Raw genomic sequence first — 26748 nt, forward strand, 5'->3', positions numbered from 1 at the left:
AATTCCACTAGGTCTCTCATGACCAAATTCTGACTCTTGAGTTTAATGCCTTAGGGGGCGGTGGGATCATCTGTAAAACTTGGTCAGTAATAGAAAATTGTTCGCATATTTGTCAAAGAAGAAATGAAGGCCAGCATGGTGGTGCACGCCTGTAATAGAAACCAGCACTCCACAGTCAGATGCAAGAGTTGAAGGCCAGCCTGGGCTACATGGTGAGACTCAGTAATAATAATAATAATAATAATAATAATAATAATAATAATAATAATAATAATAATAAATAAAATAATAGGGCTGGAGGGATAGCTTAGCGGTTAAGGCGCTTGCCTGCAAAGCAAAAGACCCAGGTTCCCTTCCTCAGGACCCACGTTAGCCAGACGCACAAGGTGGCGCATGCGTCTGGAGTCTGCAGGCCCTGGGGCGCCCATCCTGTCCGCTTCTTCAGGAGCCAGCGAGCGGGTGAAGAGATCGGGATGCCGCGGGCGGCCTTACTGCCTTGGCTGCGCCGCCGCGTCCAGTGTCTCTCAGTGCTCCCCGGGCCGCCGGCCCCGCGGGCTCGGGCGGCGACGTGCGGCGCAGACCTCCGGACCGGCTTCCTAGACCGTCCCGTCTCTATGGTCGAGAGAGAGAGCGCCCTCCGGGAGGCCGGAAGTTGTCCTTCCGGGGTGGGGGCTACTGCTTCCGGGTCGGGCTGGCCGCGCGAGCCGGGACGTCTTGTAGTGCTCAACTCCCACGGCTCCTGGCTTGTCCGTGCTTCCTCCGGCCATGAGCTTTCTCAAAAGTTTCCCGCCGCCCGGGCCGGCCGAAGGCCTCCGGCAGCAGCAGCCAGACACCGAGGCCGTGCTGAACGGGAAGGGACTCGGCACCGGCACCCTTTACATCGCCGAGAGGTAGGGTCTCCGCGCCCCCCCCACTCCTGCTCCTGCTCCTGGGCGTGTGCTGAGGGCCGAGGCGGTGATGCTCGCGCCCCGACCCTTCCGTCTCCCCCCCCCCTCCACTCCTGCACGCAGGCTGTATCCTCCCGGATTGTGATTTATTTATTTATTTTCTTTTAACCGACGAGTGTGCCGGAGGCCTGGCGCGTGGTCACGTTTTAAAGCTTTTGCCTTAACAGGCGGGGCCCCGTTCGGGCCCCGTGTGCCTGGCTGCTCTGCGAAGGACTTTAGGAAAGAGATGTTTTCCCCCGCGCCGAATTATGTCGGTTCAGTGCAGAGGGTGAAGGGTGTCGGCTGTTCTAATCTGGGCGCGGGTTGGGGGGCGGAACATCCGCGACCCCCTCGCAGGGGTGCATTTAGGGATACCTGACTCCCGTTTGGGGATCCCAAATGGAATGAATGCCTCTCTTGGCACCAGGAACACCTTGTACTAATAGTGATATAAAGGTAGACGTGTCGTAAACCATCTAAAGTTAAACTCCCTCTGTATCTGACTTGCAGCCCCTTCAACATCCAAGCTAACGACACAGTCAGTCCTTCCTGTACTTGAGAATCTGTTTTCCGCTTTCACTAAGTTATTTTTGTCTACCGACAAAGAAAATCCTCTGCTTTTAAAAAGTTCATATGCTCCCAGTGTGTCTGCTTAGATAGTCTCCCTGTTTTCACCGTCAATTGATTCATAACCTTCCACCATCCAGCAACATATTCACAGGCATGACACCAAGAAACCAAGATTTTGGTTGCCAAAATTCTGCCTACTACTGCGTCCAGGGCATAGAAAATGTAAAGAACTCGGTTTGGAGAAAAGTTTTAGCATTGGGCAAAGCTTGGGTGCTTGTCTAGTCTAACATAGGAAATATAGATAAGCAGGATAGCAAATTTGGAGTGAAGGGCAGGTTGTGAGTTTGATTTGGTTATATGTGGAATAGTGTCTAGGAGAGTGGTATCCAAAGATAGAGATTTGAAGCCGGGCGTGGTGGCGCATGCCTTTAATCCCAGCACTACCCTATCTCGAAAAACCAAAAAAACAAAGATAGAGCTTTGGGGCTGCACAGATGGCTTAGCGGTTAAGGTGTTTGCCTGCAAAGCCAAACAAACCAGGTTCCATTCCCCAGGACCCATGTAAGCCAGATAGATGCACAAGGTGGCCCATGTGTCTGGAGTTTATTTACAGTGTCTGAAGGCCCCGGCTCACCCATTCTCTGTGTGTGTGCCTCTTTCATTCTCTCAAAGAAATAAAATAAAAAATTAAAAAAAAAAATTTTAAGATGAGATTTGGAAACCATTAGAGTATTAACCTATACTGGTGGGAGTAAAGAGGAACGACCACAGGAACTTGAATCCATGTGCATTGAGAGGTGGGTCACAGGAGAGGAGAACTGGAAAACTGGAGCAGTCAAATATTAAATTGAAAAGTATCTGGTAAATATTAACAAGATCTTGGGTGATACTGGCTAGAGCAGTTGTTTTTTTAATCACATCTCTGTTTTTTTTTTAATATTCCATTTTTGAAAGGATTCTATACTTGATTTTGCATTTTGAAAAGTTTCAAGTGTAAAGACAAGATGCAAATGTTACTGATACTGGTATGCTGCTATAAAGAGCCATTAACTTAATATTCTCCCACACTTCTTGAGCTGTTTGGGAATTACAGTCACGTTTTCACAACACCTGTCCATACCTTACTATAGAGTTCTAAAGAAGTGGAACATCTATAGCACAGTTATCACATTCAGGAAGTGTATAACTCATTTTATGTTCTTGCCTATTTTTTTCTTTAAAATTTCACTAGTGGATCTCTTGTGTTTCTTTAATAAAAAAAAAAGCCAGGTGTGGTGGCACACACCTTTAATCCCAGCACTTGGGAGGCAGAGGTAGGAGGATTGCTATGAGTTCAAGGCCAACCTGAGACTACATAGTGAATTCGTAGTGAATTCCGGGTCAAGGGATAGAGTGAGACCTTAACTCAAAAAACAAAAACCTAGCCGGGCGTGGTGGCGCACGCCTTTAATCCCAGCACTTGAGAGGCAGAGGTAGGAGGATTGCCATGAGTTCAAGGCCACCCTGAGATGACAGAGTTAATTCCAGGTCAGCCTAAACCAGAGTGAGACCCTACCACGAAAAACCAAAACCAAAACAAAACATTTGGGGGGTTCTGGGACGATGAGTTAGTGGTTAAAGGCACTTGCTTGCAGAGCATGCCAGCCTGTGTTCAGTTCCAAAACTACCCTGGCAAGGCATAGGCAAAATGTGGCATAGGTGTCTGGTATTCATTGGCAGAGGTAAGAGCACCTGACGTGCTCATACACAAGTAAACACACAAAATTTTAAAGAAACATTTATAAAATACATATCAAAAAAAATCAAGTTACATGTATTTAATTTAAAGAATAATTGGGGGGTGGAGAGAGGGCTTAGCTGTTCAGATGCTTGCCTGCGAAGCCTAAGGACCCAGGTTCAACTCTCAGAACCTATGTAACCCAGATGCACATGGTGGCACTTGTATCTGGTATTCATTTGCAGTGGCTGGAGGCCCTGGTGCACCCATTCTCTCCTTCCCTGTCTTTCTCCCCAACCCTCCCAATACATAAGTAAAAATTTTAAAAAAGAATAATTAAACCAACACCTACGTATCCACCTTCCACCTTGTGCATCTCTAGTCACCCCTCTTTTTTTTTTTTTTTTTTTTTTGGTTTTTCGAGGTAGGGTCTCACTCTGGTCCAGGCTGACCTGGAATTAACTCTGTAGTCTCAGGGTGGCCTTGAACTCACGGCAATCCTCCTACCTCTGCCTCCTGAGTGCTGGGATTAAAGGCGTGCGCCACCACGCCCAGCCTTCTAGTCACCCCTCTTTTGTTACCTCCTCTGCCTGATCCCACTTTTTGTTCTTGGCCACTTATGGTGGATTTCAGTAGTGGGCAAGGCTTCCTAAAGAAGATGACAGATGATGACTGACAGTGGGTGACTGGTTTGGAGCCTGGGGGCAGTGTTCTGACGCGAAGAAACAGGGCGTTCAGATGCAGAGGTGGAAATCTGTGTGTGTGTGTGTGTGTGTGTGAGAGAGAGAATTACTGTTACACACATGCCATATGCATATACACGCAGTCTAGCAGTTCTTCATGTGAGGAACTGAAGGAGAAAGTGGAAAGAGATACAAAGCTAGAGCAAGAGATGCCATACTTGTCCATGAGCTTGGCTAATACTGTAACCTTTGGGGAAGCCTTGTGGGGCTTTAGCCAAAGAAACCTTGGTGTCAGGTTTGGCTTTCAGTGTGTATTTAGAGATATAAAATGCCCAGGCTGATTTTCCTAACTTAGTTTTCATAGGAAGTTAACATCTTTTCCAAATACGGAAGATACAGAGGCATAAATAATTCAAAATAAGTAATTTAAACAGACAAAGTATGTAATTAAGTTAAAAATAGGTAATTTAGACTTAGAAATAATGCCTTTTTAATTTCATTACAAAATCATTTTTTTCTAACAGTAGGGTTTTGTTTATTTTTATTTATTTGAGAGCCACAGGCAGAAGGAGCAAAAGAGGCAGATAGATAGAGAATGGGAGTGCCAGGGCCTCCAGCCACTGCAAACAAACTCCAGGTGCATGCGCCACTTTATGCATCTGGCTTACATGGCTCCTGGGGAATTGAGCCTCAAATAGGGGTTCTTGGGCTTCACAGGCAAACGCTTAGCCACTAAGCCATCTCTGCAGCCCCTAAAATTAATTTTAAACCAAATAAGCCAGTTCAAATTCAAGATCTTTTTTTTTTTTAATTTTTTATTTATTTATTTGAGAGCGACAGACACAGAGAGAAAGACAGGTGGAGGGAGAGAGAGAGAATGGGCGCGCCAGGGCTTCCAGCCTCTGCAAACGAACTCCAGACGCGTGCGCCCCCTTGTGCATCTGGCTAACGTGGGACCTGGGGAACCAAGCCTCGAACCAGGGTCCTTAGGCTTCACAGGCAAGCACTTAACCGCTAAGCCATCTCTCCAGCCCTCAAATTCAAGATCTTTTACCTTCTTGTCCTGTTTTTTAACCCCATGCCAGAAATAAGAAATAAAAATACTGATGACACTTGTTTATTAAGTATCAGAGTTTAGCAAAATAGTTTTATTTTTTATCTATTTATATGTATTTTTGGGTTTTTTTTTTCAAGGTAGGTTGTCACTCTAGCTCAGGCTGACCTGGAATTCCCTGTATAGTCTCAGGATGGCCTTGAACTCAGTGATCCCCCTACCTGTGTCTCCTGAGTGGTGGGATTAAAGGCGTGTGCCACCACACCTAGCTAAAATAGTGTTATTTTTATACATTTATTTATTTATCTGAGAGAATGAATGGGCATGCTCGGACCTCTTGCCACTGCAAACAGGCTCCAGGTAGTTGTGCCGCTTTTTGTGGCTGACTTTATGTGAGTACTGGGCTTTGCCAGCAAGTGCCTTAAAATGCTGAGCCATCTTCCCAGTCCACCAAACAATTTTCTATGTATTTACTACCTTTCTAATTCTTGTCTTTGCTTTTATGACCAGCAGTATGGTTTTTGTTGTTGTTTGTTTGTTTTTTTATGAACTGGGTATATTGTGGTTTTGGAAGGCTTTTCTTCTAGAATATATGAGAAAAAAAAAACTTTAAAAAAAGTAAATCAAAACTTGGGCTAGGGATATGCCTCATTAGGTAAAGTGTTTGCTATGCAAGCATGAGAACTGGAGGTCAGGTCCTTTGCACCCATGTAAAAAGCCTTGTGGGTGTGGTGGCTGCCTGTGGTCTCAGTGGTGAGGGGTGGAGCTGAAATCCCTGGAGCAAGCTGGCTAGCTAGATGAGCCCAGTCAGTGAGCTCTGGGTTCAAATAAGAGAACCTGCCTCCATAAAATGGAGAGGGAAGTGATCAGGACAGACACCCATGGTCACATCTGGCCTACGCATGCCCAGACATGCATGCACATCCACATGTGCGCGTGCCCACACACATGGATACATACACATACAGCCTCCCCCATCCCAATTGGGATTTATTGGTCAAGTAAGTATTCCTTTTAAGTGTAGAATTTTTTCTATAGTGTGGAGAATCCCTTTCTCTCTGAGGGCTTCATGGAAAATGCCATGTTGGAGACAGCTTGCTGGCAGCAGTAAGAAACCACAAAGCAATTATGTGCTTTAAACCAAAGGCCATAATTTGATCAGCACTGATCCTGTGTTTACATCAATGTGGGTTTTCCACCTCCCATTTGAGTCATTAAAGTTTTGTTGCTCTAGATATTTGAAATTATATTGGGTATTTGAGACTGGAATGTTCTTTTTCTAATTGTAATCATGTCAGGAGATTTTGGAGGTGAGATAGGAGCTGCTTATTTGCTTTAAAAAGTGATTCTTTTCAGTAAGGCTGTTCCTATGATCACCGAGCCTATTCAGTGTTCAGAAGCAGCAGTGCATGCAACACACTGATTGCATAACAAACCCCTTCTTTTGCAACCAGTGGGGATGAGTCATTCTGGGATGTAATTCCTAGAGCTTTGTTTACTTTGCTTTTCAAGGTTTTTCACTTTTTATGTATTCATTTATTTTTATTTATTTATTTTTTGAAGTATGCTCTCATTCTAGCCCAGGCTGACCTGGAATTCACTATGTCCTCTCAGGGTGACCTCGAACTCATGGCAGTCCTCCTACCTCTGCCTCCTGAGTGCTGGGATTAAAGGCAAGCGCCACCACGCCCATCTTTTTTTCCTGTTTTCTTCCCCCGCCCCCAGGTAGGGTTTCATTCTAGCTCAGGCTGACCATGTAGTCTCAAGGTGTCCTTGAATTTATGGAGATTCTCCTACCTCTGCCTCCCCAGTGGTGAGATTAAAGTGGTATGCCACCATGCCCGGCCCTGTTTTCTTTTTTAAGTAAGCCTGGTGGATAGAAAAAATTTCCAAATGAGTGGATTTTTGCTTTTGTGTGTATATGATGTGTTTGTGGTGTATGCAGTGTTATGTATGCAGATGTACGTGTCCCGTGTGCAGAAGCCAGAGGTGAATGTCTGCTGACCTCTATTGCTCATCCATGTGTTTCCTTGAGGTGGAGTTTCTCACTGAACCCTTAGTTTTGATGTTTGGATTCTGCTCCTCCTCCCCACTGTCAGACTAGCTGACCGACAAGCTCTGCTTAGTGCATGGCCACACCCAGCTGTATGTTTACATGGGTGCTGGGGAATCAGACGCAGGCTATCTTAGGCCCTCATGATTGTGGCAAGAATTCATACCTGCTGAGCCATCTCCCTGGCCCCTGCTTTGTTTTAGGTATATGGTTAAGTAATTTTTACTGTTTTCAGAGTTTTACATTTAGCACCACAGTCTAATATTTTGCCTTTGCTTTTGATAAGAGGGTTGTACATTATGCATTTTTATTATACTGCTAAACACTGATTTTCTAGGGGGACTGAAGTGTAGAATTCAGCCTCCTTTTGCACTCCCCATGAATAATTTCATAATGTCATGCTGTGATTGTTCCTGCCAAAGGAGTTCTTCCTTCTGTGGTTATCTCTGGTGGGTGGGTGGGTGGGTGGTTGGTTGGTTGGTTGGTTGAGACAGCATCTCACCTATAGCCTAGGGTCGCCTGAAGCTGTGTGTAGCCCAGGCTGGTCTCAAACTCGTAGCAGTACTCCTGCCTCAGCTTCCAGAGTGCTGGAGTGTGGTGGTTTGATTCACGTGTCCCCCGTGAACTTAGGTGTTCCAAATGCTAGATTCCCAATTGATGGAGATTTGGGAATTACCATCTCCTGGAGATGGTGTATTGTTGGAGGTGGGCTTATGGGTATTATAGCCAGCTTCCCCTTGCTAGTGTTTGGACAACTTCCTGTTGTCCACCTTATGTGGGTCAGGGGGTGATGTTCACCCTCTGCTCATGCTGTTGTTTTCCCTGTCATCTTGGAGCTTCCCCCTCGAGCCTGTAAGCCAAAATAAACCTTTTTTTCACACAAGCTGCTCTTGGTTGGGTGATTTCTACCAACAGTGTCAACCTGACTGCAACAGTAAAGTGTTATGGAGGAGTGGGATTGCTGCTAGACACCTGACTGTGTGGCTTTGGCCTTTTGGAGCTGATTTTCAAGAGGAATGTGGAAGGATTTGAAACCTTGGCCTAAGAGACACCTTCCAGGGCTGTAAGTACAGCTTGATGGACTATTTTGGTCAGAGTTGATTTGAATGCTGTAAGAACTATGGACTGTGAAGTTTGGCTTATGAGGGTGAAAAAGAGCTTTGCTTGGATTGGCTCAGAGGCAGTTTGTGTAAAAAGCTTGCTGTTACGCCCGTGTCCTAAGAAGTTGTGCAGGGTTGCAGTGTGTGGAAATGAACTGGTGCGAGCAGAGGGATATAGCACAGAAAGAAAAATCTTTGGGTGAACAGATGTCTGTTCAGTTGCAATTGAGAGATTACAACCTTTGAGATTGGGCCAGCTGACCTGCACTAGGGCAAAGGAAGAATGTAGACTCTTAATGGGGCCTGAGTGCTCAAGGAGTGTCCTGTTCTTTTAAGTCTGCTTTGTGTCCCCCACCACCACCACTAACAAATTAGCACCCTACCTGGTATTGTGGAATATAAGAAATGCAGGAAAGAGAGGGTCATTGAGTTTGCAGCCGGTCTTGTTGTTTTGGAAGTGGCCATGGGCAATGTGAAGCAGGTTTATTGGATGCCTGCATGGAGACCCCATGGGGCCATGAAGATGAACTATGGGTTGCAGTGGAGATGCCAGGACCATGAGATGGCTGTCAAGGAGAGCTGCCCGCCCCAGATGAAGTTTTCCAAGACTGTGAGTAGCCTAGCTATAGGGGTAGAATTGGTTAGAATTATCAGGCTTGGAGATTTGTCACTGACTAGAGTTGTTGGACTTGAAGCTACAGAGTTTGATGTTTGCCCTGATTGTTGGCCATCTTTTGCAGTGTGAATGTTTATTCTGGCCATTATGGGCTTTTTGAGGTTATTGTTTGGTTTTATGGCTCAGTTAAAAGTTCTTGGACTTGCCAGGTGTGGTGGTGCACACCTTTAATCCCAGCACTCAGGAGGGTGAGGTAGGAGGATAACTGAGAGTTCAAGTCCAGCCTGAGACTACAGAGTGAATTCCAGGTCAGCCTGAGCTAGAGTGAGACCTTACCTCAAAAAAGAAAAAAAAAGTTCTTGGACTGTGGGGATGTATGAGTATCATTGGACTTGATAAAAGCCATGGGAACTTTTAAAGTTGGCTGAATGCATTGCATTTTACATCTTGTATGGTTATCAGTTTATGGGGGCCAGGGCTGGAATGTGGTACATTGATTCAGGCATTCCCCCATAAACTTAAATGTTCTGAGTGCTAGGTTCCCAGCTGATGGAGATTTGGGAATTACCATGTCCTGGAGGCAGTGTGTTGTTGGGGGCAGGCTTATGGGTGTTACAGCCAGCTCCCCCTTGCTAGTGCACACTCTCCTGTTCATGTTGTCCACCTTATGTGGGCCAGGGGGTGATGTCCCTGCCATCGTGGAGCTTCCCCCTTGAGCCTGTAAGCCAAAATAAACCTCTTTTCCCACACGCTGCTCTTGCTTGGGTGATTTCTATCAGCAATGCGAACCTGATTGCAACGTGGAGTTAAGGCATGAGTCCTCACACTGTGCTGGTTAAAGTTGTACCAGGAGAGCATAGTTGGTAATCCCAGCACTTGGGACTCTGAGGAAAATGCAGGAAGATTAAGAGTTATGGCCAGCCTGGGCTACACAGGAAGTTTGAGGCCAATGTGGGCTAAATCAGGAGGCCCTGATTTAGTGAAAAGAAACAAAAGGAATGGGGAGAAAGAGAAGGGTAGAGAGGGGAAATGAAGGGAATGCAGGACTGCTACTGCATTACTTTCTTTTGTTGTTGTTCTTGGTTCTGAGGTAGGGTCTTGCTCTAGCCCAGGCTGACCTGGAATTCATTGTTCATTATTCAGGCTGGCCTTGAACTCACAGTAATTTTCCTACCTCTGCCTTCCAAGTGCTGGTATTAAAGGCATGCACTTCCACATCTGGCATGCATTAACTTTTTAAAGAAAACTTATTACTGTAATTAATTGCACAAAACAGTGGATTTTATTTATGACATTCCTTTTTAAAATAGCTTTGTCAACATGCTTCACCTAACATACAACACACCTGCCTAAAGTGTGTGATTTGATTGCTTTTATTTTGCCCATATCACCACAATCAATTTTAGAACATTTTGGTTGTCTCCAAAAGAAGCTGATGCCATTCCTAGTCTCCTTCCAGCTGTGAGTTAACACTGTACTGCCTTAATTTTATTAGTTAACATTTTTGTGGTTTCATCAGGATCCTGCCCACTCTACTTCTGAGCATGTTCTTAAATTTTTTTAAGTATTTTATTTATTTATTTGAGAAAGAGGAGGGAAGAGAGAGAAAATGGGCATGCACCAGGGCCTCCAGCCACTGCAAACGAACTCCAGACGCATGCATCTCTTTGTGCACCTGGTTTATATGGGTCCTGGAGAATTGAACCAGGATCTTTTGGCTTTGCAGGTAAATGCCTTAATCGCTAAGCCATCTCCCCAGCCTTTTTTAGTGTTTTTTTTTTTTTTTGACAACTTCTGTATTTATAAACCATGATATTTCCCTTCTCTCCCCCATTTTCCCCTTCACAACTCTGCTCTCCATCATATCCCCTCCCTCTCTCTGTTACTCTCTCTTTTATTTTGATGTCATTGTCTTTTTCTCCTATTATGAGGGCCTTTTGAAGGTATTGCTAGGTCACGGGTATCGAGGCCAATTTCTGTCTGGGCAGTTGCATCCTAAGGAGTGGTGCCCCTCCCCTTTGGCTCTTGCATTCTTTCCGCCACCTCTTCTGCAATGGACCCTGAGCCCCTCCAAGCATCTTTTTGCTCACTTTTTTTTTTTTCCTGCTAGGGTACAGTTAGAGAGTGCCTATCAAAACTCAACATACTGATTTTGGTAGTATGTTTTTTTGTTATACCAATAAAATATTTGCATTTCACCACTTTTAAGGGAAAGTAGTTGTAGGTATCTGTGGCTTTTTTCTTAAGGCTGGTAGTAAATGGAAAATATAATTTGTCTCTCAAGATAATTTTTTTTTTCGAGGTAGGGTCTCACTCTAGCCCAGGCTGACCTGGAATTCACTATGGAGTCTCAGGGTGGCCTCGAACTCACAGCAGTCCTACCTCTGCCTCCCGGGTGCTGGGATTAAAGGCGTGCGCCACCACTCCCAGCTTCTCAAGATAATTTTTTTGACTTATGATTGTAATCATAACCATTTCAGGTATATGTTGTTATAATGTAAAACAAGGAAAAGTTGGTTATCAGTTATCTATTGCATGCCTACCTATTCAGCACTATATTAATGTTTCTCAAGAGTGTTAAATGATGGAATGTGACATGTTAGATTTTTTCCTTCAGGTATCAGAGCAATGATAGGAGATTCATTACCACAGAGTTAAGTGCTAATGGAATGCTACTTAGTGTTAGTACAGCTTACAAGCAGGAGAGATCAGTGTGGATTGTGGTAGTTAAAAGGAGATTTGAGGCTGGAGAGAAGTCTCAGTGAGTAAAGTGCTTGCTGCACAAGCATGCGGACCTGAGTTCAAATCCTCAAAGCCCGTGTACATTGTGGCATGGGCCTCTAATCCTAGTGCTGGGGAGGTGGAGACTGGGGATCCCTGAGGATCACTGGCTAGCTAATCTAACTAAATCGCTGAGCTCTAGGTTCAGTGAGACCTGTCGTAATGAATAAAAGTGGAAGCAATAGAGACAAACATTAGAAATCAACTTCTGTCCTCCACACATGTATGCATACACACCACACATGCCAAAAAAAATGTATAATGGAGTTGTGGAGGACTTAATCAGATGAGAAGATTTACAAAGATATTCCAAATAAGAATAAGCAAGCATAAAAGACATAAAAACACACCAGTGACTTGGGAAAAATCACCTTGCAAAACTACTTATAAAACTGAAGAAGGGCTGGAGAGATGGCTTAGTGATTAAGGTACTTGCCTGCAAAGCCAAAGGACCCAGGTTCGATTCCCCAGGACCCACATAAGCCAGATGCACAAGGTGGCACATGCATCTGGAGTTTGTTTGCAGTGGCTGGAGGCCCTAGTACACCTCATTCTCTCTCTCTTGTCCTCTCTCTCTTTCGAAAGACTCTGTCTCTAATAAATACATAAAAATAAAACATTTTTAAAAACTGAAGGAAAAGAAGCTGTTATATATCTGAAAGGAAATTCAGTTACTGGTGCTCAATTTTCTTAAGACTGTCCAGGCTGAACTTTTGTAACCTTTAAGGTCTTAATTGGAATTTGATTCCTAAAAATAATCTACCTAAAACGTGTTTTTCAGCCGCCTGTCTTGGTTAGATGGTTCTGGATTAGGATTCTCACTGGAATACCCCACCATTAGTTTACACGCAGTCTCCAGGGACCTAAACGCCTATCCACGAGAGCATTTGTATGTTATGGTGAATGCCAAATTTGGAGGTAGGTATGGCATATTCACCTAGTGCTTCCTTCGGTAGTAAAGCATCTTCTAGAAAGTATTGTTTATTTAATTAGTTTTGTGATGGACTTGGATGTGGAACTTGGGTGGACCCTGAACTCCTGGGCTTGAGTTACTGTCCCGCCTTGTCTCCCAGTTAGCTGGAACTATGGGCATGTGCCTCCCTGTTCATGTAGAAAGCAGTCTTTGTTGACAAATCAGCATACTGTTCAAGCACTAACAACTTTGGATGTTAGTGTATTAACTGAAATTAAGCATATAAAATAATATGGGCTCTTGACTTCTTATAGTGGACATTTATGTGTGTTTGCCTTTTGTATTCTATGTATTTGCATTTAGAGTTCTGTTTTATGGACATATGTTTCTGGTTTTCCCTTTGAACTAACTGCTTATTCCCTTCTTGTAAAGGCACCTTAGAGACTTGAGTCTGTATATTTTGTGCTTTGGGAAATTTAAGATAAAACTGTTTATGTTTTGTTACACTCCATCAACAGATGAATGGGGAGAATCTTCATATCTCCACTCAACCCTTTTTGCCCCTTCTCCCGCCCCCATTTTGCACTGACATTTTGATTGGAGAGAAAAGAATGCTGTTGACCAAGCATCCTACAGTATGCACAAGGGAACACCAGTGCCCCCACCTACCCACCCCCCATACAAACGTCAGTGGTGCAAAGTTTAGAAGCCTGACTTAAAGATTCCCAAGAGTTTTTTTGTTTGTTTTCCAAGGTAGGGTCTCACTCTAGCCCAGGCTGACCTGGAATTTACTCTGTATTCTCAGAGTAAATGCGCGCCACCACCCAGGCTCTGGGTTTTTTGTTGTTTTTGTTGTTGTTTGTTTATTTTAACTTTTTAAAAAGCATTTTCTTTTTATTTATTAGAAAGAGAGAGAGGGAGAGAATGGTCAGGGCCTCTATCCACTGGAGACAAACTTCAGATGTATGCATTACCATGTGCATCTGGCTTATGTGGGTTTGGGTGAGTTGAACCTAGATTCTTACACTTCACAGGCAAGTGCCTTAAACTGCAAAACCATCTCATCAGCCCAAGATTCCCAAGTTTTGCTGTTGGAGATAATTGTAAAGATTCATGGAATCTAGTGAAGTTGTTTACCTATAACATAGTGGATTGCTTTTCTATGAAGTCATATATAACAAATAATTTGAGGTTTTAGGATAATTTATATTTAATTTAATAATCATTTATATTTAAGGTGAACCCTATAAATTTTAGACCTTTGTCAAGATTTGACTCATTAAATGGTAATTGCTAATTTAGCTAAAATGTTCTTGGGTCTGAAGAGGTGGCTCAGCCATTAAACACTTTTGCTTGCAAAGCTTAGTTGGCCTGGGTTCCCCATTACTCACATAAAGCCAGACACACAAAGTGGCACATGTGCCTTGATTTTGCTGCTGTGAAAGACTCTAAAACACCCGTATTCATATTTTCTCTCTCTCCCCTTCCCTCCTCCCCATTTCCCTCTCTCCCTTCCTCATTTCTCTCTGTCTCCCTCTCTTTTCCTGTTTCTGAAATAATTAAAAGTAAAAATGAAAAGCAAAAATATTCTTGTTATAATATTTCAAATTTGTGCTATTGGGAAAGGTTCAAAGATAGATAACAATCTAGGTAAGTTAAACCTTCCTAATGAGGTATCAGACACAAAATCACTCACCATCTCTTATCAATTACTTTTTACATGGCTGTGATCAAAACACCTGGCAGAGATACACAAGGATGGCACATGCATCTGGAGTTTGTTTGCCATGCCTGGAGGATCTGGCACACCCATTCGTGTGCGCGTGCTCACTTGTTTGCTTGTGCTCGCTCACTCTCTCTCTCTCATAAATAAATAGATAGCCAAGTGTGGTGGCGCACACCTTTAATCCCTGCACTTGGGAGGGAGAGGTAGGAGGATCACCGAGAGTTTGAGGCCACCCTGAGACTACATAGTGAATTCCAGGTCAGCCTGAGCCACAGCGAGACCCTACCTCCTCAAAAAACCAAAACATTTAAAAAAAAAAAAAGTAGATAAAATATTAGGGAAAAAAACGCCTGGCAAAAACAAGGAGAAGTTGTTTATTTGCTCACAGTTTCAGAGATATTTCAGTCCATGATGGCAAGAGTGAAGCAGCAGATGCCCACATGGTGGTGTTTTGATGTTTAGAGTCAATTTTAAGTATTTTATTCACCTGTATTTTCATTATAAAATGATTCAAACATGTAGAAAGGTATAGAGTAATAAAAAATTCAGTTATTTAATACCTACTATAAATTTACTAGTTTTCATAACTACAATAAATTTATTTTTATTTATTTATTGGAGAGAGAAAGAGGCAGATAGAGAATGGCACTCAGGGCCTCCAGCCACTGCAAACAAACACCAGATGCATGTGCCCCTTGTGCATTTGGCTTACATGGGTCCTGGGGAGTTGAACCTGGGTCCTTTGGCTTTACAGGAAAACACCTTAATGGCTAAGCCATTTCTCCAGCCCCTTAGTTTTCTTAAATTGCATTTGTCTATTTGAGAAAGAGGGAGAGAGAGGGAAAGAGAGAATGGGCACACCAGGGACTCCAGATGCATGCGCCCCCCCTTGTGCATCTGGCTTATGTGTGTCCTGGAGAATTGAACCAGGGTCCTTTGGCTTTGCAGGCAAATGCCTTAACTGCTAAGCCATCTCTCCAGCCCCAAGCCCCTTATCTTTTATTTGAGAGAGAGAGAGAATGGGGACACTAGGGCCTTTAGCCACTGCCAACAAGCTCCAGATGTGTGTGTCCCCTTGTGTGCCTGTGCAACATTGTGTGCTTTGCGTAACTGTGTGTCGGGCTTACATAGGACCTGGAGATTTAAACATTGAGTTTTTAGGCTTTGCAGGCAAACACCTTAACAACTAAGCTCTCTCTCCAGCCCAATTACTGTAATTTTTTAACATAAACTACCTTATTAACAGTGAAATCTGGCTCTTTTTAAAATATTTATTTGAGAGAGTGGATATAGGTACATCAGAGCCTCTTGCTGCCACAAACAAATTTCATATGCATGTGCCACATTATGCATCTGGCTTTACATGAGTACTGGGGAGTTAAAACCCAGGCCAGTACGTTTTGCAGGCAAGTGCCTTTAACTGCTGAGCCATCTGCCCAACCCCTGAAACCTATTTTATATGGCTATTCATGTCATCCGATACCCTGTTATTCAAGAAATATGGAGGTTAAAAAAGTACTTGGGGGTGTGTGGAGCTGGGGAGAAGGCTTAGTGGTTAAGGCACTTGTCTGCAAAGCCAAAGGACCCAGGTTCTATTGCCCAGGGCCCACATAAGCCAGATGTACAAGGTGGCCCATGCATCTGGAGTTCGGTTGCAGTGGCTAAGGGCTCATTCTGTCTGTCACACACGCGCTCTCTTTCTCTCTTAAATAAAAATAAATTAAAATTTTTTAAATAAAAAGAAGAAATATGAAGGTAATTTGTGTCCGGAATTCCTGCCTATGCTTTTGCCTGGATATGTTTTTGCCCATAACCAGTGTAATGATTTTGTTTTCAAATTTTTAATGTAAGTAGCATCATGAATTCTGCACAAGCCTTTTCATTTCGTTTTTAAATATATCTGTGTTAATAAATACATATGAATATTGGTTCATTTTTCCAGTCGTGGCACTTGACCCCTGGCCCTAGTGTGTGCAAAACACGTACTCTACCACTGATCCCTAGCCCTAATTATCTTTGAACATTTTTATTTTTATCTACATCCTTCATTGTCATGAACTTTAATTTTCTAATCTCTAATTGGTGGTGTGTCCTAGCAAGGAATTGCAGGTGCTTAACTCCTGAGCCACAACCCCAGACCTATTTTAGTTCTAAAATAACCGTCAATAAAAATTGAATTGCAAGTTGGTTGTGGTGGCACATGTTTTTAATCTCACCACTTGGGAGGCAGAGAGGTGGGAGGATCTGTGTGAGTTAGAGGCCAGCCTGGAACTACAGAGTGAGTTGTAGGTCACCCTGGCCTAAAGTGAAACCCTATTTCAGAGGGAAAAAAAAAAAGACAAACTGCAATATTCAGGTATATCAATACATTTTCTTTCTCTAATAAATACTCTTAGCTTTTTTTTTTTTAATTTTATGTATTTATTTGAGAGAATGTCTTGCCCATCACCCAGGCTGGCTTTGAACTTAAGGCTACCTGCTGCCACCTGTCAGTAGCAAGAATTTGAGGCACACATTGCCACTTCCAGATCTAGCGTCTTATTTATAAAATGCCAAATAAATATTATTAAGATGCTGTTTTTATTCCTTTCATAGAAGAATCAAAAGAATCTCTTTCTGATGAAGACGAGGAAGACAGTGATGATGATGCTGAGCCCATTACTGAGTTTAGATTTGTGCCTAGTGATAAGTCAGCATGTGAGTGTTTCTGTGGCATTGATCTTTTCTCTTTATGTACCAAGCAGCCCCCACCCCCCGCCATTGATTCACACACATCTTAGCATCTGTAAACTCACTGAGGACCAGATGCCTATTAATATGAAGAATTGCGAATATAGTGAGAATGTTGTAGACACCATGACACTTCTGTATGTGTGAGTGGACTCTGGTTAGTTATACTGACTGAGTCTCGCTTGTTAGAAGCAAATCCAAAGTGGAAAATAATAAAATTACTGCACAGTGTTCTTGACAGCTGAGAGGACCTTTGTCCTGATCAGTGACTAAGGACTCTGATGCTTTTTCTTAAAAAGTCCAACTACCTATAAAGAAATCCCAGTAATATCTTTGTGACTTGTCCGTTGCCTCGGGCACTTTTGGGATCAATCAGGCTTGTGGGGATCAATCTTGTTTGAATTTGGCACATTTTATAAACATTGTTAACCCTAGTATACCTCTTGTCTACCTGTTAAATTTATTTGCACTGGTAGTTACTTTTATGACAAAATTTTACTGCACTCTGGAAACAGTTAGTTACAGTTGAATGTTCTTGCTCAGTGGAGGCGATGTTCGCGGCCATGTGTGAGTGCCAGGCCTTGCATCCCGACCCCGAAGACTCGGACTCCGATGACTATGATGGGGAAGAGTATGATGTGGAAGCTCACGGTTGGTCATCAAAGCTGCTGTTGGCTTAAGTTTCTTTTCAAGCATGTGTTTGTGCTAAGGACAGAGTCTTAAAAAGTTTTTTTGTATCTTCGTAAGTAACCAGTGTAAGGTGATTGTGAATAAAAATGAATGACTGTAGTGGCACAGTTTGTGTCTAGGCTCTTTTAGCAGACAACCTGGGTAAATGAATGGACTTCCCAAATCTGAAGGAAAAAGTAAGAGGTTACTAAGGAGGTAGTGGAGACAATGGATAAATTGAAACAAAGGAAAGAAAATGGTCAATAGACAGTGGTTAGCCAGGAACATCTAGGCTGAGGTAATTACCCAGCGAACAAGCTACCTCTACACCTTGAGAAGGCTGGTCATACCTTTTTTTAAATCATATACATACATATATACATACATACATACATAGATTTTCTTTTTGAGGGCTGGTCCAGGCTGACCTGGAATTCACCATGTAGTCTCAGGGTGGCCTCGAACTCATGAGGATCCTCCTACCTCTCCTCCCCACCTCCCCCGAGTGCTGGGATTAAAGGTGTGTACCACCATGCCCGGCTATATGTATTTCTTGGAGCTTGAGGCACAAGCCGTTCTCTTTGCTTTTCCCCACTGGTCTTCTGCAGGCTGGGTATCTAACCTTGCCTCCATATATACTCAGTTTCTGGCCTGCAACATCTTCATTTCTGGGATTCCTTTTCACATGCAGAACTATGTCTCAACTTTCTAAGATTTTTTAGTAGTTTTTAATGTTTGGGCCTTTTTGTATTTTCAGAATTTTTAAAATATTTTATTTTTATTTATTTATTTATTTGACTGAGAAAGAGGGAGCGGGGAGAAAATGGGTGTGCCAGGGCCTCCAGCCACTGCAAACAAACTCCAGATGTGTGTGCTCCCTTGTGCATCTGGCTGACATGGGTCCTGGGGAATCGAGCCTGGGTCCTTTGGCTTTGCAGGCAAGCACATTAACTGCTAAGCCATCCCTCCAGCCATATTTTCAGGATTTTGATATTAAAGAAAAAAACATTAATTTTAAATAGGCTTTAATGCAAATTAATATCAAATTAATTTGTATTCATTTGTAAATGTCCCACCTTGAGGGCTTCTTGACCTTGTTAATAACTGTTGGAAGTATTTTTATGGAAGCCTTTATGTCTTCAACAAATGCATTATTATCTGTTTTGTTCCTTTCCAATTATTGTATAAGTGCTTAAAAGCTTTCTGTTTGTTTAGAACAAGGACAAGGGGATATACCTACATTTTACACCTATGAAGAAGGACTCTCCCACTTAACGGCAGAAGGGCAAGCCACACTGGAGAGACTAGAGGGAATGCTTTCTCAGTCTGTGAGCAGCCAGTATCATATGGCTGGAGTCCGGACAGAAGATTCAGTAAGAGATTATGAAGGTGAATATTCTTTCTCTTAATAGTGAACAAAAGCAAAGAAAACAAGGAAATTTCATAATTCATAGTGTAGGAAGCAAATGTAGAATGATACAGAATGAGAATGTTCTCCCACCAACTATAAAAATAGTCTGTGCTTGTGGTCAGATTTTTTTCCCCTCTATTGGTATTTGTAGTGCTGAGATTGAACGCATGATAAGCAGGTACTCTGTCACTGAGTCATCCCATATATATGTATATATATGTATATATACATACATATGTTTGTTTGTTTTTCGAGGTAGGGTCTCACTCTAGCCCAGGCTGACCTGGAATTCACTATGTAGTCTCAGGCTAGCCTCAAACTCACAGTGATCCTCCTACCTCTGCCTCCCAAGTGCTGGGATTAAAGGCATGCCCCACCATGCCCGGTTTTGCTTGCTTGTTTTTTTTTTTTTTTTTTTTTTTTTTTTGAGGTAGGGTCTCACTCTAGCCAAGGCTGACCTAGAATTCACTATGTAACCTCAGGGTGGCCTTGAACTCATGGCGATCCTCCTACTTCTGTGTCGACCCCCCCCCCCCCCCGTGCTGGGATTAAAGTCATGTGCCATCACGCCTGGCCCCACCACCTTTTAAGTGAGATAAGAAAAACAGGGAAATGGACTGGAGTGATGGCTTAGTAGTTAAGGCACTTGCCTATAAAGCCTGATGACCCAGGTTTGATTCCTTAGTACCTACACAAAGCCAGATGCACAAAGTGGTACATGCATCTGGAGTTTGTCTGCAGCAGGCAGAGGCCCTGGTGTGCCCATATTCACTCATTCATTCATTGTCTCTGTTTCTCTCTGCTTGCAAATATATATAAAAAAATGGAAATAAATTCAATACGCTTATTTTTCCCCAAGCTGTGTTACAGGCTTTTTGAGTGTACAACCATATGCCTTGAATAATGTTTAACTGTAAACACTCAGCACCGAGCTGTGAAGTGTGTGAATGGTTGATGCTCAATACATTGCAAAGTTCTTGCCAGCCAGGCATATTGGCCTAATCCAAGCACTTAAGAGGCAAGTCTGGGCTATAATAGAGCAAGATCCTGTCTATAAAGAATGGGGAGCTCTGTGGTGGCTGGCACACACACGCCTTTAATTCCAGCACTTGGGAGGCAGAGGTAGGAGGATTGCCATGAGTTCAAGGCCACCCTGAGATTACATAGTGAATTCCAGGTCAGACTGGGCTAGAGTGAGACCCTACCTTGAACAAAAGAGTGGGAGGGGAGAGAGGTTTTCTACTAGGGATTTTTTTTTTTAGTGTTGATGTTGAGAATTGACAAAGTAAACGCTAGATGTTTGGACTAATTTTTAAACTTGACCTAAATTCACACATTTTCCTTTCTCATTGTCTTCTTGGATACTTTAATTTTCCACACACACACAAAAAAAAGGGACAGGGGGAACAAACAAAAACAGCCTAGTGAGGTGGTAGCTGGTTATGGTGATGCATGTCTATGATACAGCTGAAGTGGGAGGATTAGAAACTCAGTCCATTTTGGGCTACAGGAAACCCTATCTTAATAAAACAAAAGAAAATCCAAGTCTTACCAGCAGAGGGCACCAGCGTCTCGTCAGATCTTGACCTGTCTGAAGTGCTTTGTGTGCTCAGGCATTCCTTTTCTGTTCAGATGGCATGGAGGTGGACACCACTCCAGCTGTCGCTGGGCAGTTTGAGGACGCAGATGTGGATCACTGAGAACGAGTACTGCTGCTACAAGGTGAGTAGCTTGTTCTCTCCTTTGTCATGAACTTCAAAATCATATGAAATGAAGAATTTTTATTTTCATAATTCAGGAGAACTCTGTAAGTTTAACAGTTTACAAAATGATGTCCATTGAGTTGGAGGGATGACTTAGGCACTTGCTTGTGAAGCTTAAGGACCCATGTTCTACTCTCCAGGTCCCATGTAAACCAGGTGCACAAGGTGACATAAGTGTGCAAGGTTGCACAGGCACACAAGATGGCGCATGTGTCTGGAGTTCAGTTGCAGTGGCTGGAAGCCTGATGTGCCAATTCTCGTTCTCTCTTGCATATACACACACACAGACAGACACACACACACACATATTATATATAATATATATACACACTTCCATCTGTAAAGTTATTGAAATTATTCTTTTACCCTAAGGAATCAGAATCTGCAAACATGACAGTGTTCATTTAACATCTGCTGTACATTTTGATGCTTGTCACGTGCACTAGAAATTGAGAGTATATAGATGCAAAAGACCTAAGTGAATGAGGAGATTAGTGGTTGATAGTAGCCAGTGGTTCAGAAAGGCCTCCCTGCGGGTTCACAAGACAGAGTGCCTCAGGTCATGTCCTGGTCTGCCCTTGTGTGGCCCTTTCTCACCTGAAGTATTTGAGCCCTTACATGTTCGTGGTCATGATCTGCTGCAGCTCCTTGCTGCCCTTCCATCCGAGGAGGGAGTAGAAGTAACTACAAATGGGATTAAGCTGCTTGCTGTAATTTTACATGGGCGTCCTTTCTGGGGACAGCTGAGGTCCTGGGTACCTTAAGGCCGATTTGCCAAACCACAGAGTTATTCAAAAACCATCATGTTTGCAAATAGTTTGCTACCTGCTGTTTATGACTGATACAGAGATTCTCTGCCAGTTTTCTCTCCTGGCACATTCTAGTCAGCTTTGCCTTAAGTTGTCTCTGAGTGTTTGCTACTTTGTGTGGGTTTTGTTGTTGTTTTAGACGGGGTCTTATGTATCCCAGTCCAGACTGGAGCTCACTGGGTAGGCAAGGATGACTTTGAACTTCTGATCCTCCTGCTTCCACCTCATGTACTGGGATTCCAGATATGTACCACCACACCCAGTTTACTACTTTGTTACTGTAGAAATGCATTATTAGGCTGGAGCGATGGCTTAGCAGTTAAGGCGCTTGCCTGCAAAGCCATAGGACCTCGGTTCAATTCCTCAGGACCCACATAAGCCAGATGCACAAGGTGGCACATGCATTTGGGAGTTCATTTGCAGTGGCTGGAGGCCCAGGTATGCCCATTCTCTCTGTTTCTCTCTCTCTCTCTCCGCCTGTCTTTCTCTCCCTCAAATAAATAAATAAAAATAAAATATTGAAGAAAAAAGAAATGCATTGTTAGCTTCAGTATTTAATCTGTGCAATGTGTCAGGTAATTGACGCTCATGTAGCTAGTTATAGAGAAGGAGGGCTAGAACCCGTATGAGTCCTTACTTATCAACTGTGAAATGTCCACACTGTTAGCCTTTTGGCCCTCTCTCCCCCCTAGAAGAGCACTGTCTTCTTAAGCGCAGCTGTCTCCAATCTTAAGCACCGCCCTTCAGTCCTTTCTCTTTATTAAAGCATGGCAAGATATCTATCTTGATTTGACCTCTTACCTCCATCAGTCATCCAGTTAGGTTGGTGTGCCCTCACTTTTCCCTACTGCAGTGAATATTTCAGGGGCAAAGAGTGTGGCTTGATAGCAGAGCACTTGCTTGACATGCTCCAAGCCCTGTGTTCAATCCTCTGGAGAAAAAAGGTGGGGGAGGGTTGAAGGAAAATAAATATATATTTTTTTCTTCTGGAATAGATTTTCAGTCCTGATCTTGAAATGTTGTTTTCTGTAGTTAAAAATTTTAACTCTTGTACCCCTGTTCCATATTATGTTGAAAATAAACCTTTTAAAATTCTAGTCTCTCCAAATTATTGCCACTGTAAATCTAGTATTGATTTTCATGTGAATCATGAGTTGTGATAATGGATCTGCTTTCCTGTCAGGGCCCATTAGTAGAACTGGCAAGGGCAAAAAAAAAAAAAAAAAAAAAAATCCCTGACTTCTGTGGTTTCTCTCTTCTCATCAGTATTCTTACTTCCACATTTTACATGTCTCCCCTCTACCTGTCATTGATGCTCTGTTAATTGTCAGCTCACAGTTCCAGCTGTCGCTGCCACTAACCTTATTTTTCTGCTTCATGGAAACCTTTGGTACCAATAACTCATCTTCCTGTGCTTGTCACCACAGTCTTTAATGTTGATTTTTCAGCTCAGTGGCCATCTTTTGTAAACAGTTTTACTGGACTAGAAGACAAGTTTTGGTATCTGGCTTGTACAAATTTCTTTTTGAAAAATAGACTGTTCGGAGAACATCAAGCATTCCATTAATAATGATCATGAGAAACTCACTTGGCCTGTTACTAACACTTACACAAATGGGATGTTACACCAGTCCCTGGCAAGGGTTCTTAGGATTCTTTGTAATTGTGAAATAACCATAAAATAACCACAAGTTTTCTGATGAGCTGGTAGTTTGTTTTCCATTCACTGTAATGCTCTCTGCTTAGAGGCAGAGAGACACTGTGTTCATGAAATTTATTCTTGTTCTTCATCTCAGGAGTTGGCCTGATTTTCAAGCAATGTTTATAGTTTTAATTTTTTTAATTGTATGTCTTTTAAAGGATGAACAAAGATTAGTGTTTAGCAACCATTACTAGTTTCAAAATAATGGAACTTCAGTGTCTGTGATGGGGTGAAGAGGAAGGCATAGGAATGGTGAAGTCCTGTCTGCCTCTCTCTCCCTTGAATAAATAAAAAAAATAGAATATTATTTTAATATTTCATTTTTATTTATTTATTTGAGAGAGAGAAAGAGGCAGAGAGAGAGAGAATGGATGTGCCAGGGCTTCCAGCCACTGCAAATGAACTCCCAATCATGCACCACTTTGTGCATCTGGCTTACGTGGGTTCTAGTTAAGGCAGGTGCCTTAACTGCTAAGCCCTTCCTTCAGCCCAGTAAATAGAATTTTTTTTTTTTAAGATTTGGTTTTTTTTTTTGAGGTGGGGTCTCATTCTAGCCAATACCAGGTGTGCAATGGCACAGCTATTTTGTTAATTCAGGGAGGAATTTTTCTTTTAAGGTAGGGTTTCACTGTAGCCCACGCTAACCTGGAATTCACTATGTAGTCTCAGGGTAGCCTTGAAATCATAGCAATCCTCTCACCTCTGCCTCCCAAGTGCAGGATTAAAGGCGTGCGCCACCATGCCTGACTTTAAAAGATAAAGAGGGCCGGAGAGATGTCTTAGCAGTTAAGGTGCTTGCCTGTGAAGACTGTGAAGGACCCAGGTTCAGTTCCCTAGTACCTGTGTAAGCCAAATGCACAATGTGGCATGTGACTGGAGTTTGTTTGCAGTGGTAGAGGCCCTGGTGTACCTGTTTGTTCTCTCTCTCTCTCTCTCTCTCTCTCTCTCTTTCTCTAACCCCCCACCTCCCTCAAATAAAAAAAATTTTAAAAAAAAGGAATGGTGAAATTAAGGCTTTAACCACATTCACTGGCTGAGTGCATTTGGATGAGGCACGGACTTATGCTCAGTTTCCTCATCTGTAAAATGGGGATGATAATGGCCATCTAGTAGGGTTGTTGTAAGGATTGAAAGTAGTGGGTATTATTGATACTATAAGCGTGTTTCTTGTCTTTCAGATTCTGCTGGTAACTGTAGGAGAGAGCTTGGTGCCTCTTCCACTCTGGAGTAGTGTTGATGAAAGGCTTTCTTCCTTCTCCAAAACGCACTTAAACCAGTTCTTTCTCAAGACAAATGACACTGAGGCAGCAGGCTGTCACCAGCAGAAGAAACTATGACCTTTATTAACAAAGGTGAATAATTTAACCAAGGGGGTATTTATAGTTTATCCTATACCCTCAAACTTCCTGAGTCTAGGTGTGCTTTGAGTAGCCCTCTAATTCTTGCCTCCGCTGTACATACACGTGTCTACGTGGTGAAACGCACAGGAGCGTGGGGGTGGGGGTGCCCGGGTGCGGGGAGGAGAGGCTGGAGCTCAGATGCCTCTCTGCAGCTAAGAACTCCTTACCCCCTAGAGAAAAGGCAGAGGTCTCAGACATCAGCTTGTGTCATTTTCCACAGAGATAAGGGTGAGATTGATTAATTAGGCCCTGGGGAAATGCCATCCTGACAGCCACGCCGGCAAAAGGGCTTCCGGCTGCTTCTGCTCCTGCCTGTCCTGCCAGCCTGCTCTTAGGGTCTCCCAGGTTATCCCCTTGAACATCCACCTCTTAGGTTAGCTTTCTGTCACAGAACAAGAAATCTGATGACGTCTTCAAAGTACTCCTAATGATAATGTTTTGTCTTTGTCATAGTTCAATAAATAAATCTAGCTTTTCTATACCACTGTGTTCGTGTTCTTGTTCTTCTTGTTCTTTACTAAAGCCATTAATGGAAGTGCTTGGGTTTGTTTGCTTGTTTTTTTTTTTTTTTTCAAAAGTGACATTGGCAAAAATAATCATGCTGACCATATTTTTGTTGAGAACGTGAAATAAAAATGTGTGGTTGAGAGTTTCTGGTAAGGATCTTGAAATTGGGGCTTTTAAAACATTTCAAGGAATTTCTGTTGCTTTCCCTTGGATCAGGAGTAATTTCTTATAGCTATCAGCCCTTGCTTTGCAATTTTAACAAACATTCAGGTTTTAGAAGGCTGATTTGTAGCTAGACTTATACCTGGACTTTAGATAACCTTTGTATATAAAGAGATGAAGAAAGTGACTCAGCATCAGTCTGCCTAGATGATGACTGAATTCTGTTTTGATACCCCTTGGCCCAGTAGTCTTTGGTTTCCTTCATTGTGCTAGATAAGAAAACTAATTTACGTTCTTTTTATTTTTTAACCAGACTTTCAGAAATTCTGAATCTATTAAAATTAGCAAGTATAAGAACCAGTTAGAAATGGAAATTAAATTTGCTGTGACCTCTTCTGTATCAGCCCAGTACTGCCCTGGGTGCTTTCTATTTTTTTCAAGGTAGAGTCTCAATCTAGGTCAGGCTGGCCCTGAACTCACAGCCTTGGCCTCCTGAGTACTGGGATTAAATGTGTGAGCAGAAACATCTAGCTAATCACACAGTTTTATCCTAGAAGTTTACCCATTCTTCAGTATGAGGTCAGGCTTTTCTAAGGGGCAAATTTTTGGAGACTTTGCAATTTCCTGTGGAAGTTGCTGTGCCCAACCTGGCGTGCAGACAGTACAGCCCACAAAGAAACATCAGTTCCGGTTTGGCAGTTCTCTGGGCTTATTCCTCACCTAAACTGAGGGTTTGACTAAATGACTTTCAGAGATTGTAACTAGACAGTTGCACACATGACTGAGAAAAAGATATCAGATTAGAGTATTAAATAATGAAATTCATAATTATCAGCAAACCAACATTTATTGATTCTATTTGATCTTAATTTTAGTGTTACTGAAATTGCTTTGCTTGCATGTTCTTTTTTTTTTTTTTTTTTTTTGGTTTTTCGAGGTAGGGTCTCACTCTGGTCCAGGCTGACCTGGAATTAATTCCGTAGTCTCAGGGTGGCCTCGAACTCATGGCGATCCTCCTACCTCTGCCTCCCCAGTGCTGGGATTAAAGGCGTACACCACCACGCCCGGCTTACGTATTCTTAATGTAGACTTGTCAAAGGCATAGACATTCTTCCCCTCTCCCAAGTTTCAGTGGTCAAAATACCCCTGAAAAGCTAGGACTAGTGGTTCTGTTTTTGGTTATCTCATTTTTAAGAAATTATATTGATTAAAATATAGGGGCTGGAAGATGACAAAGTCTTTTTAGAGTAAATGAATCTACATCTGGTACCCATCATCTACAGTCAATATATCACAATTAAATTCTGAGAATAGAATTAGTGTCTTCCCTTGAAGGAACTGGAACATTTACATTAGCATGTTACCTTCTTCGTACGTATAGATAAATAAAACTAGATCTAATTTGGAGGAGTACTTTAATTTCAAATGAGAAGTCAGCTGAGTGTGATGGCACATA

At 42.7% G+C, this 26748-nt stretch overlaps 1 protein-coding gene across 1 annotated transcript; it reads left to right on the forward strand.

The window, feature by feature from the left end:
- The first annotated feature begins 675 nt into the window (after window positions 1-675).
- On the forward strand, window positions 676-25104 carry Clns1a (chloride nucleotide-sensitive channel 1A). Its single transcript, XM_004656242.2, has 7 exons — window positions 676-890; window positions 12282-12418; window positions 16735-16836; window positions 17413-17520; window positions 18754-18927; window positions 20582-20671; window positions 24402-25104. Exons 1-6 carry the CDS (start codon window positions 766-768, stop codon window positions 20647-20649), a joined length of 714 nt encoding a protein of 237 aa, XP_004656299.1. The 5' UTR covers window positions 676-765; the 3' UTR covers window positions 20650-20671; window positions 24402-25104.
- The last annotated feature ends 1644 nt before the right edge of the window (window positions 25105-26748 follow it).

Source organism: Jaculus jaculus, chromosome 3, assembly GCF_020740685.1.
Source record: "Jaculus jaculus isolate mJacJac1 chromosome 3, mJacJac1.mat.Y.cur, whole genome shotgun sequence".
NCBI lineage: Eukaryota > Metazoa > Chordata > Mammalia > Rodentia > Dipodidae > Jaculus > Jaculus jaculus.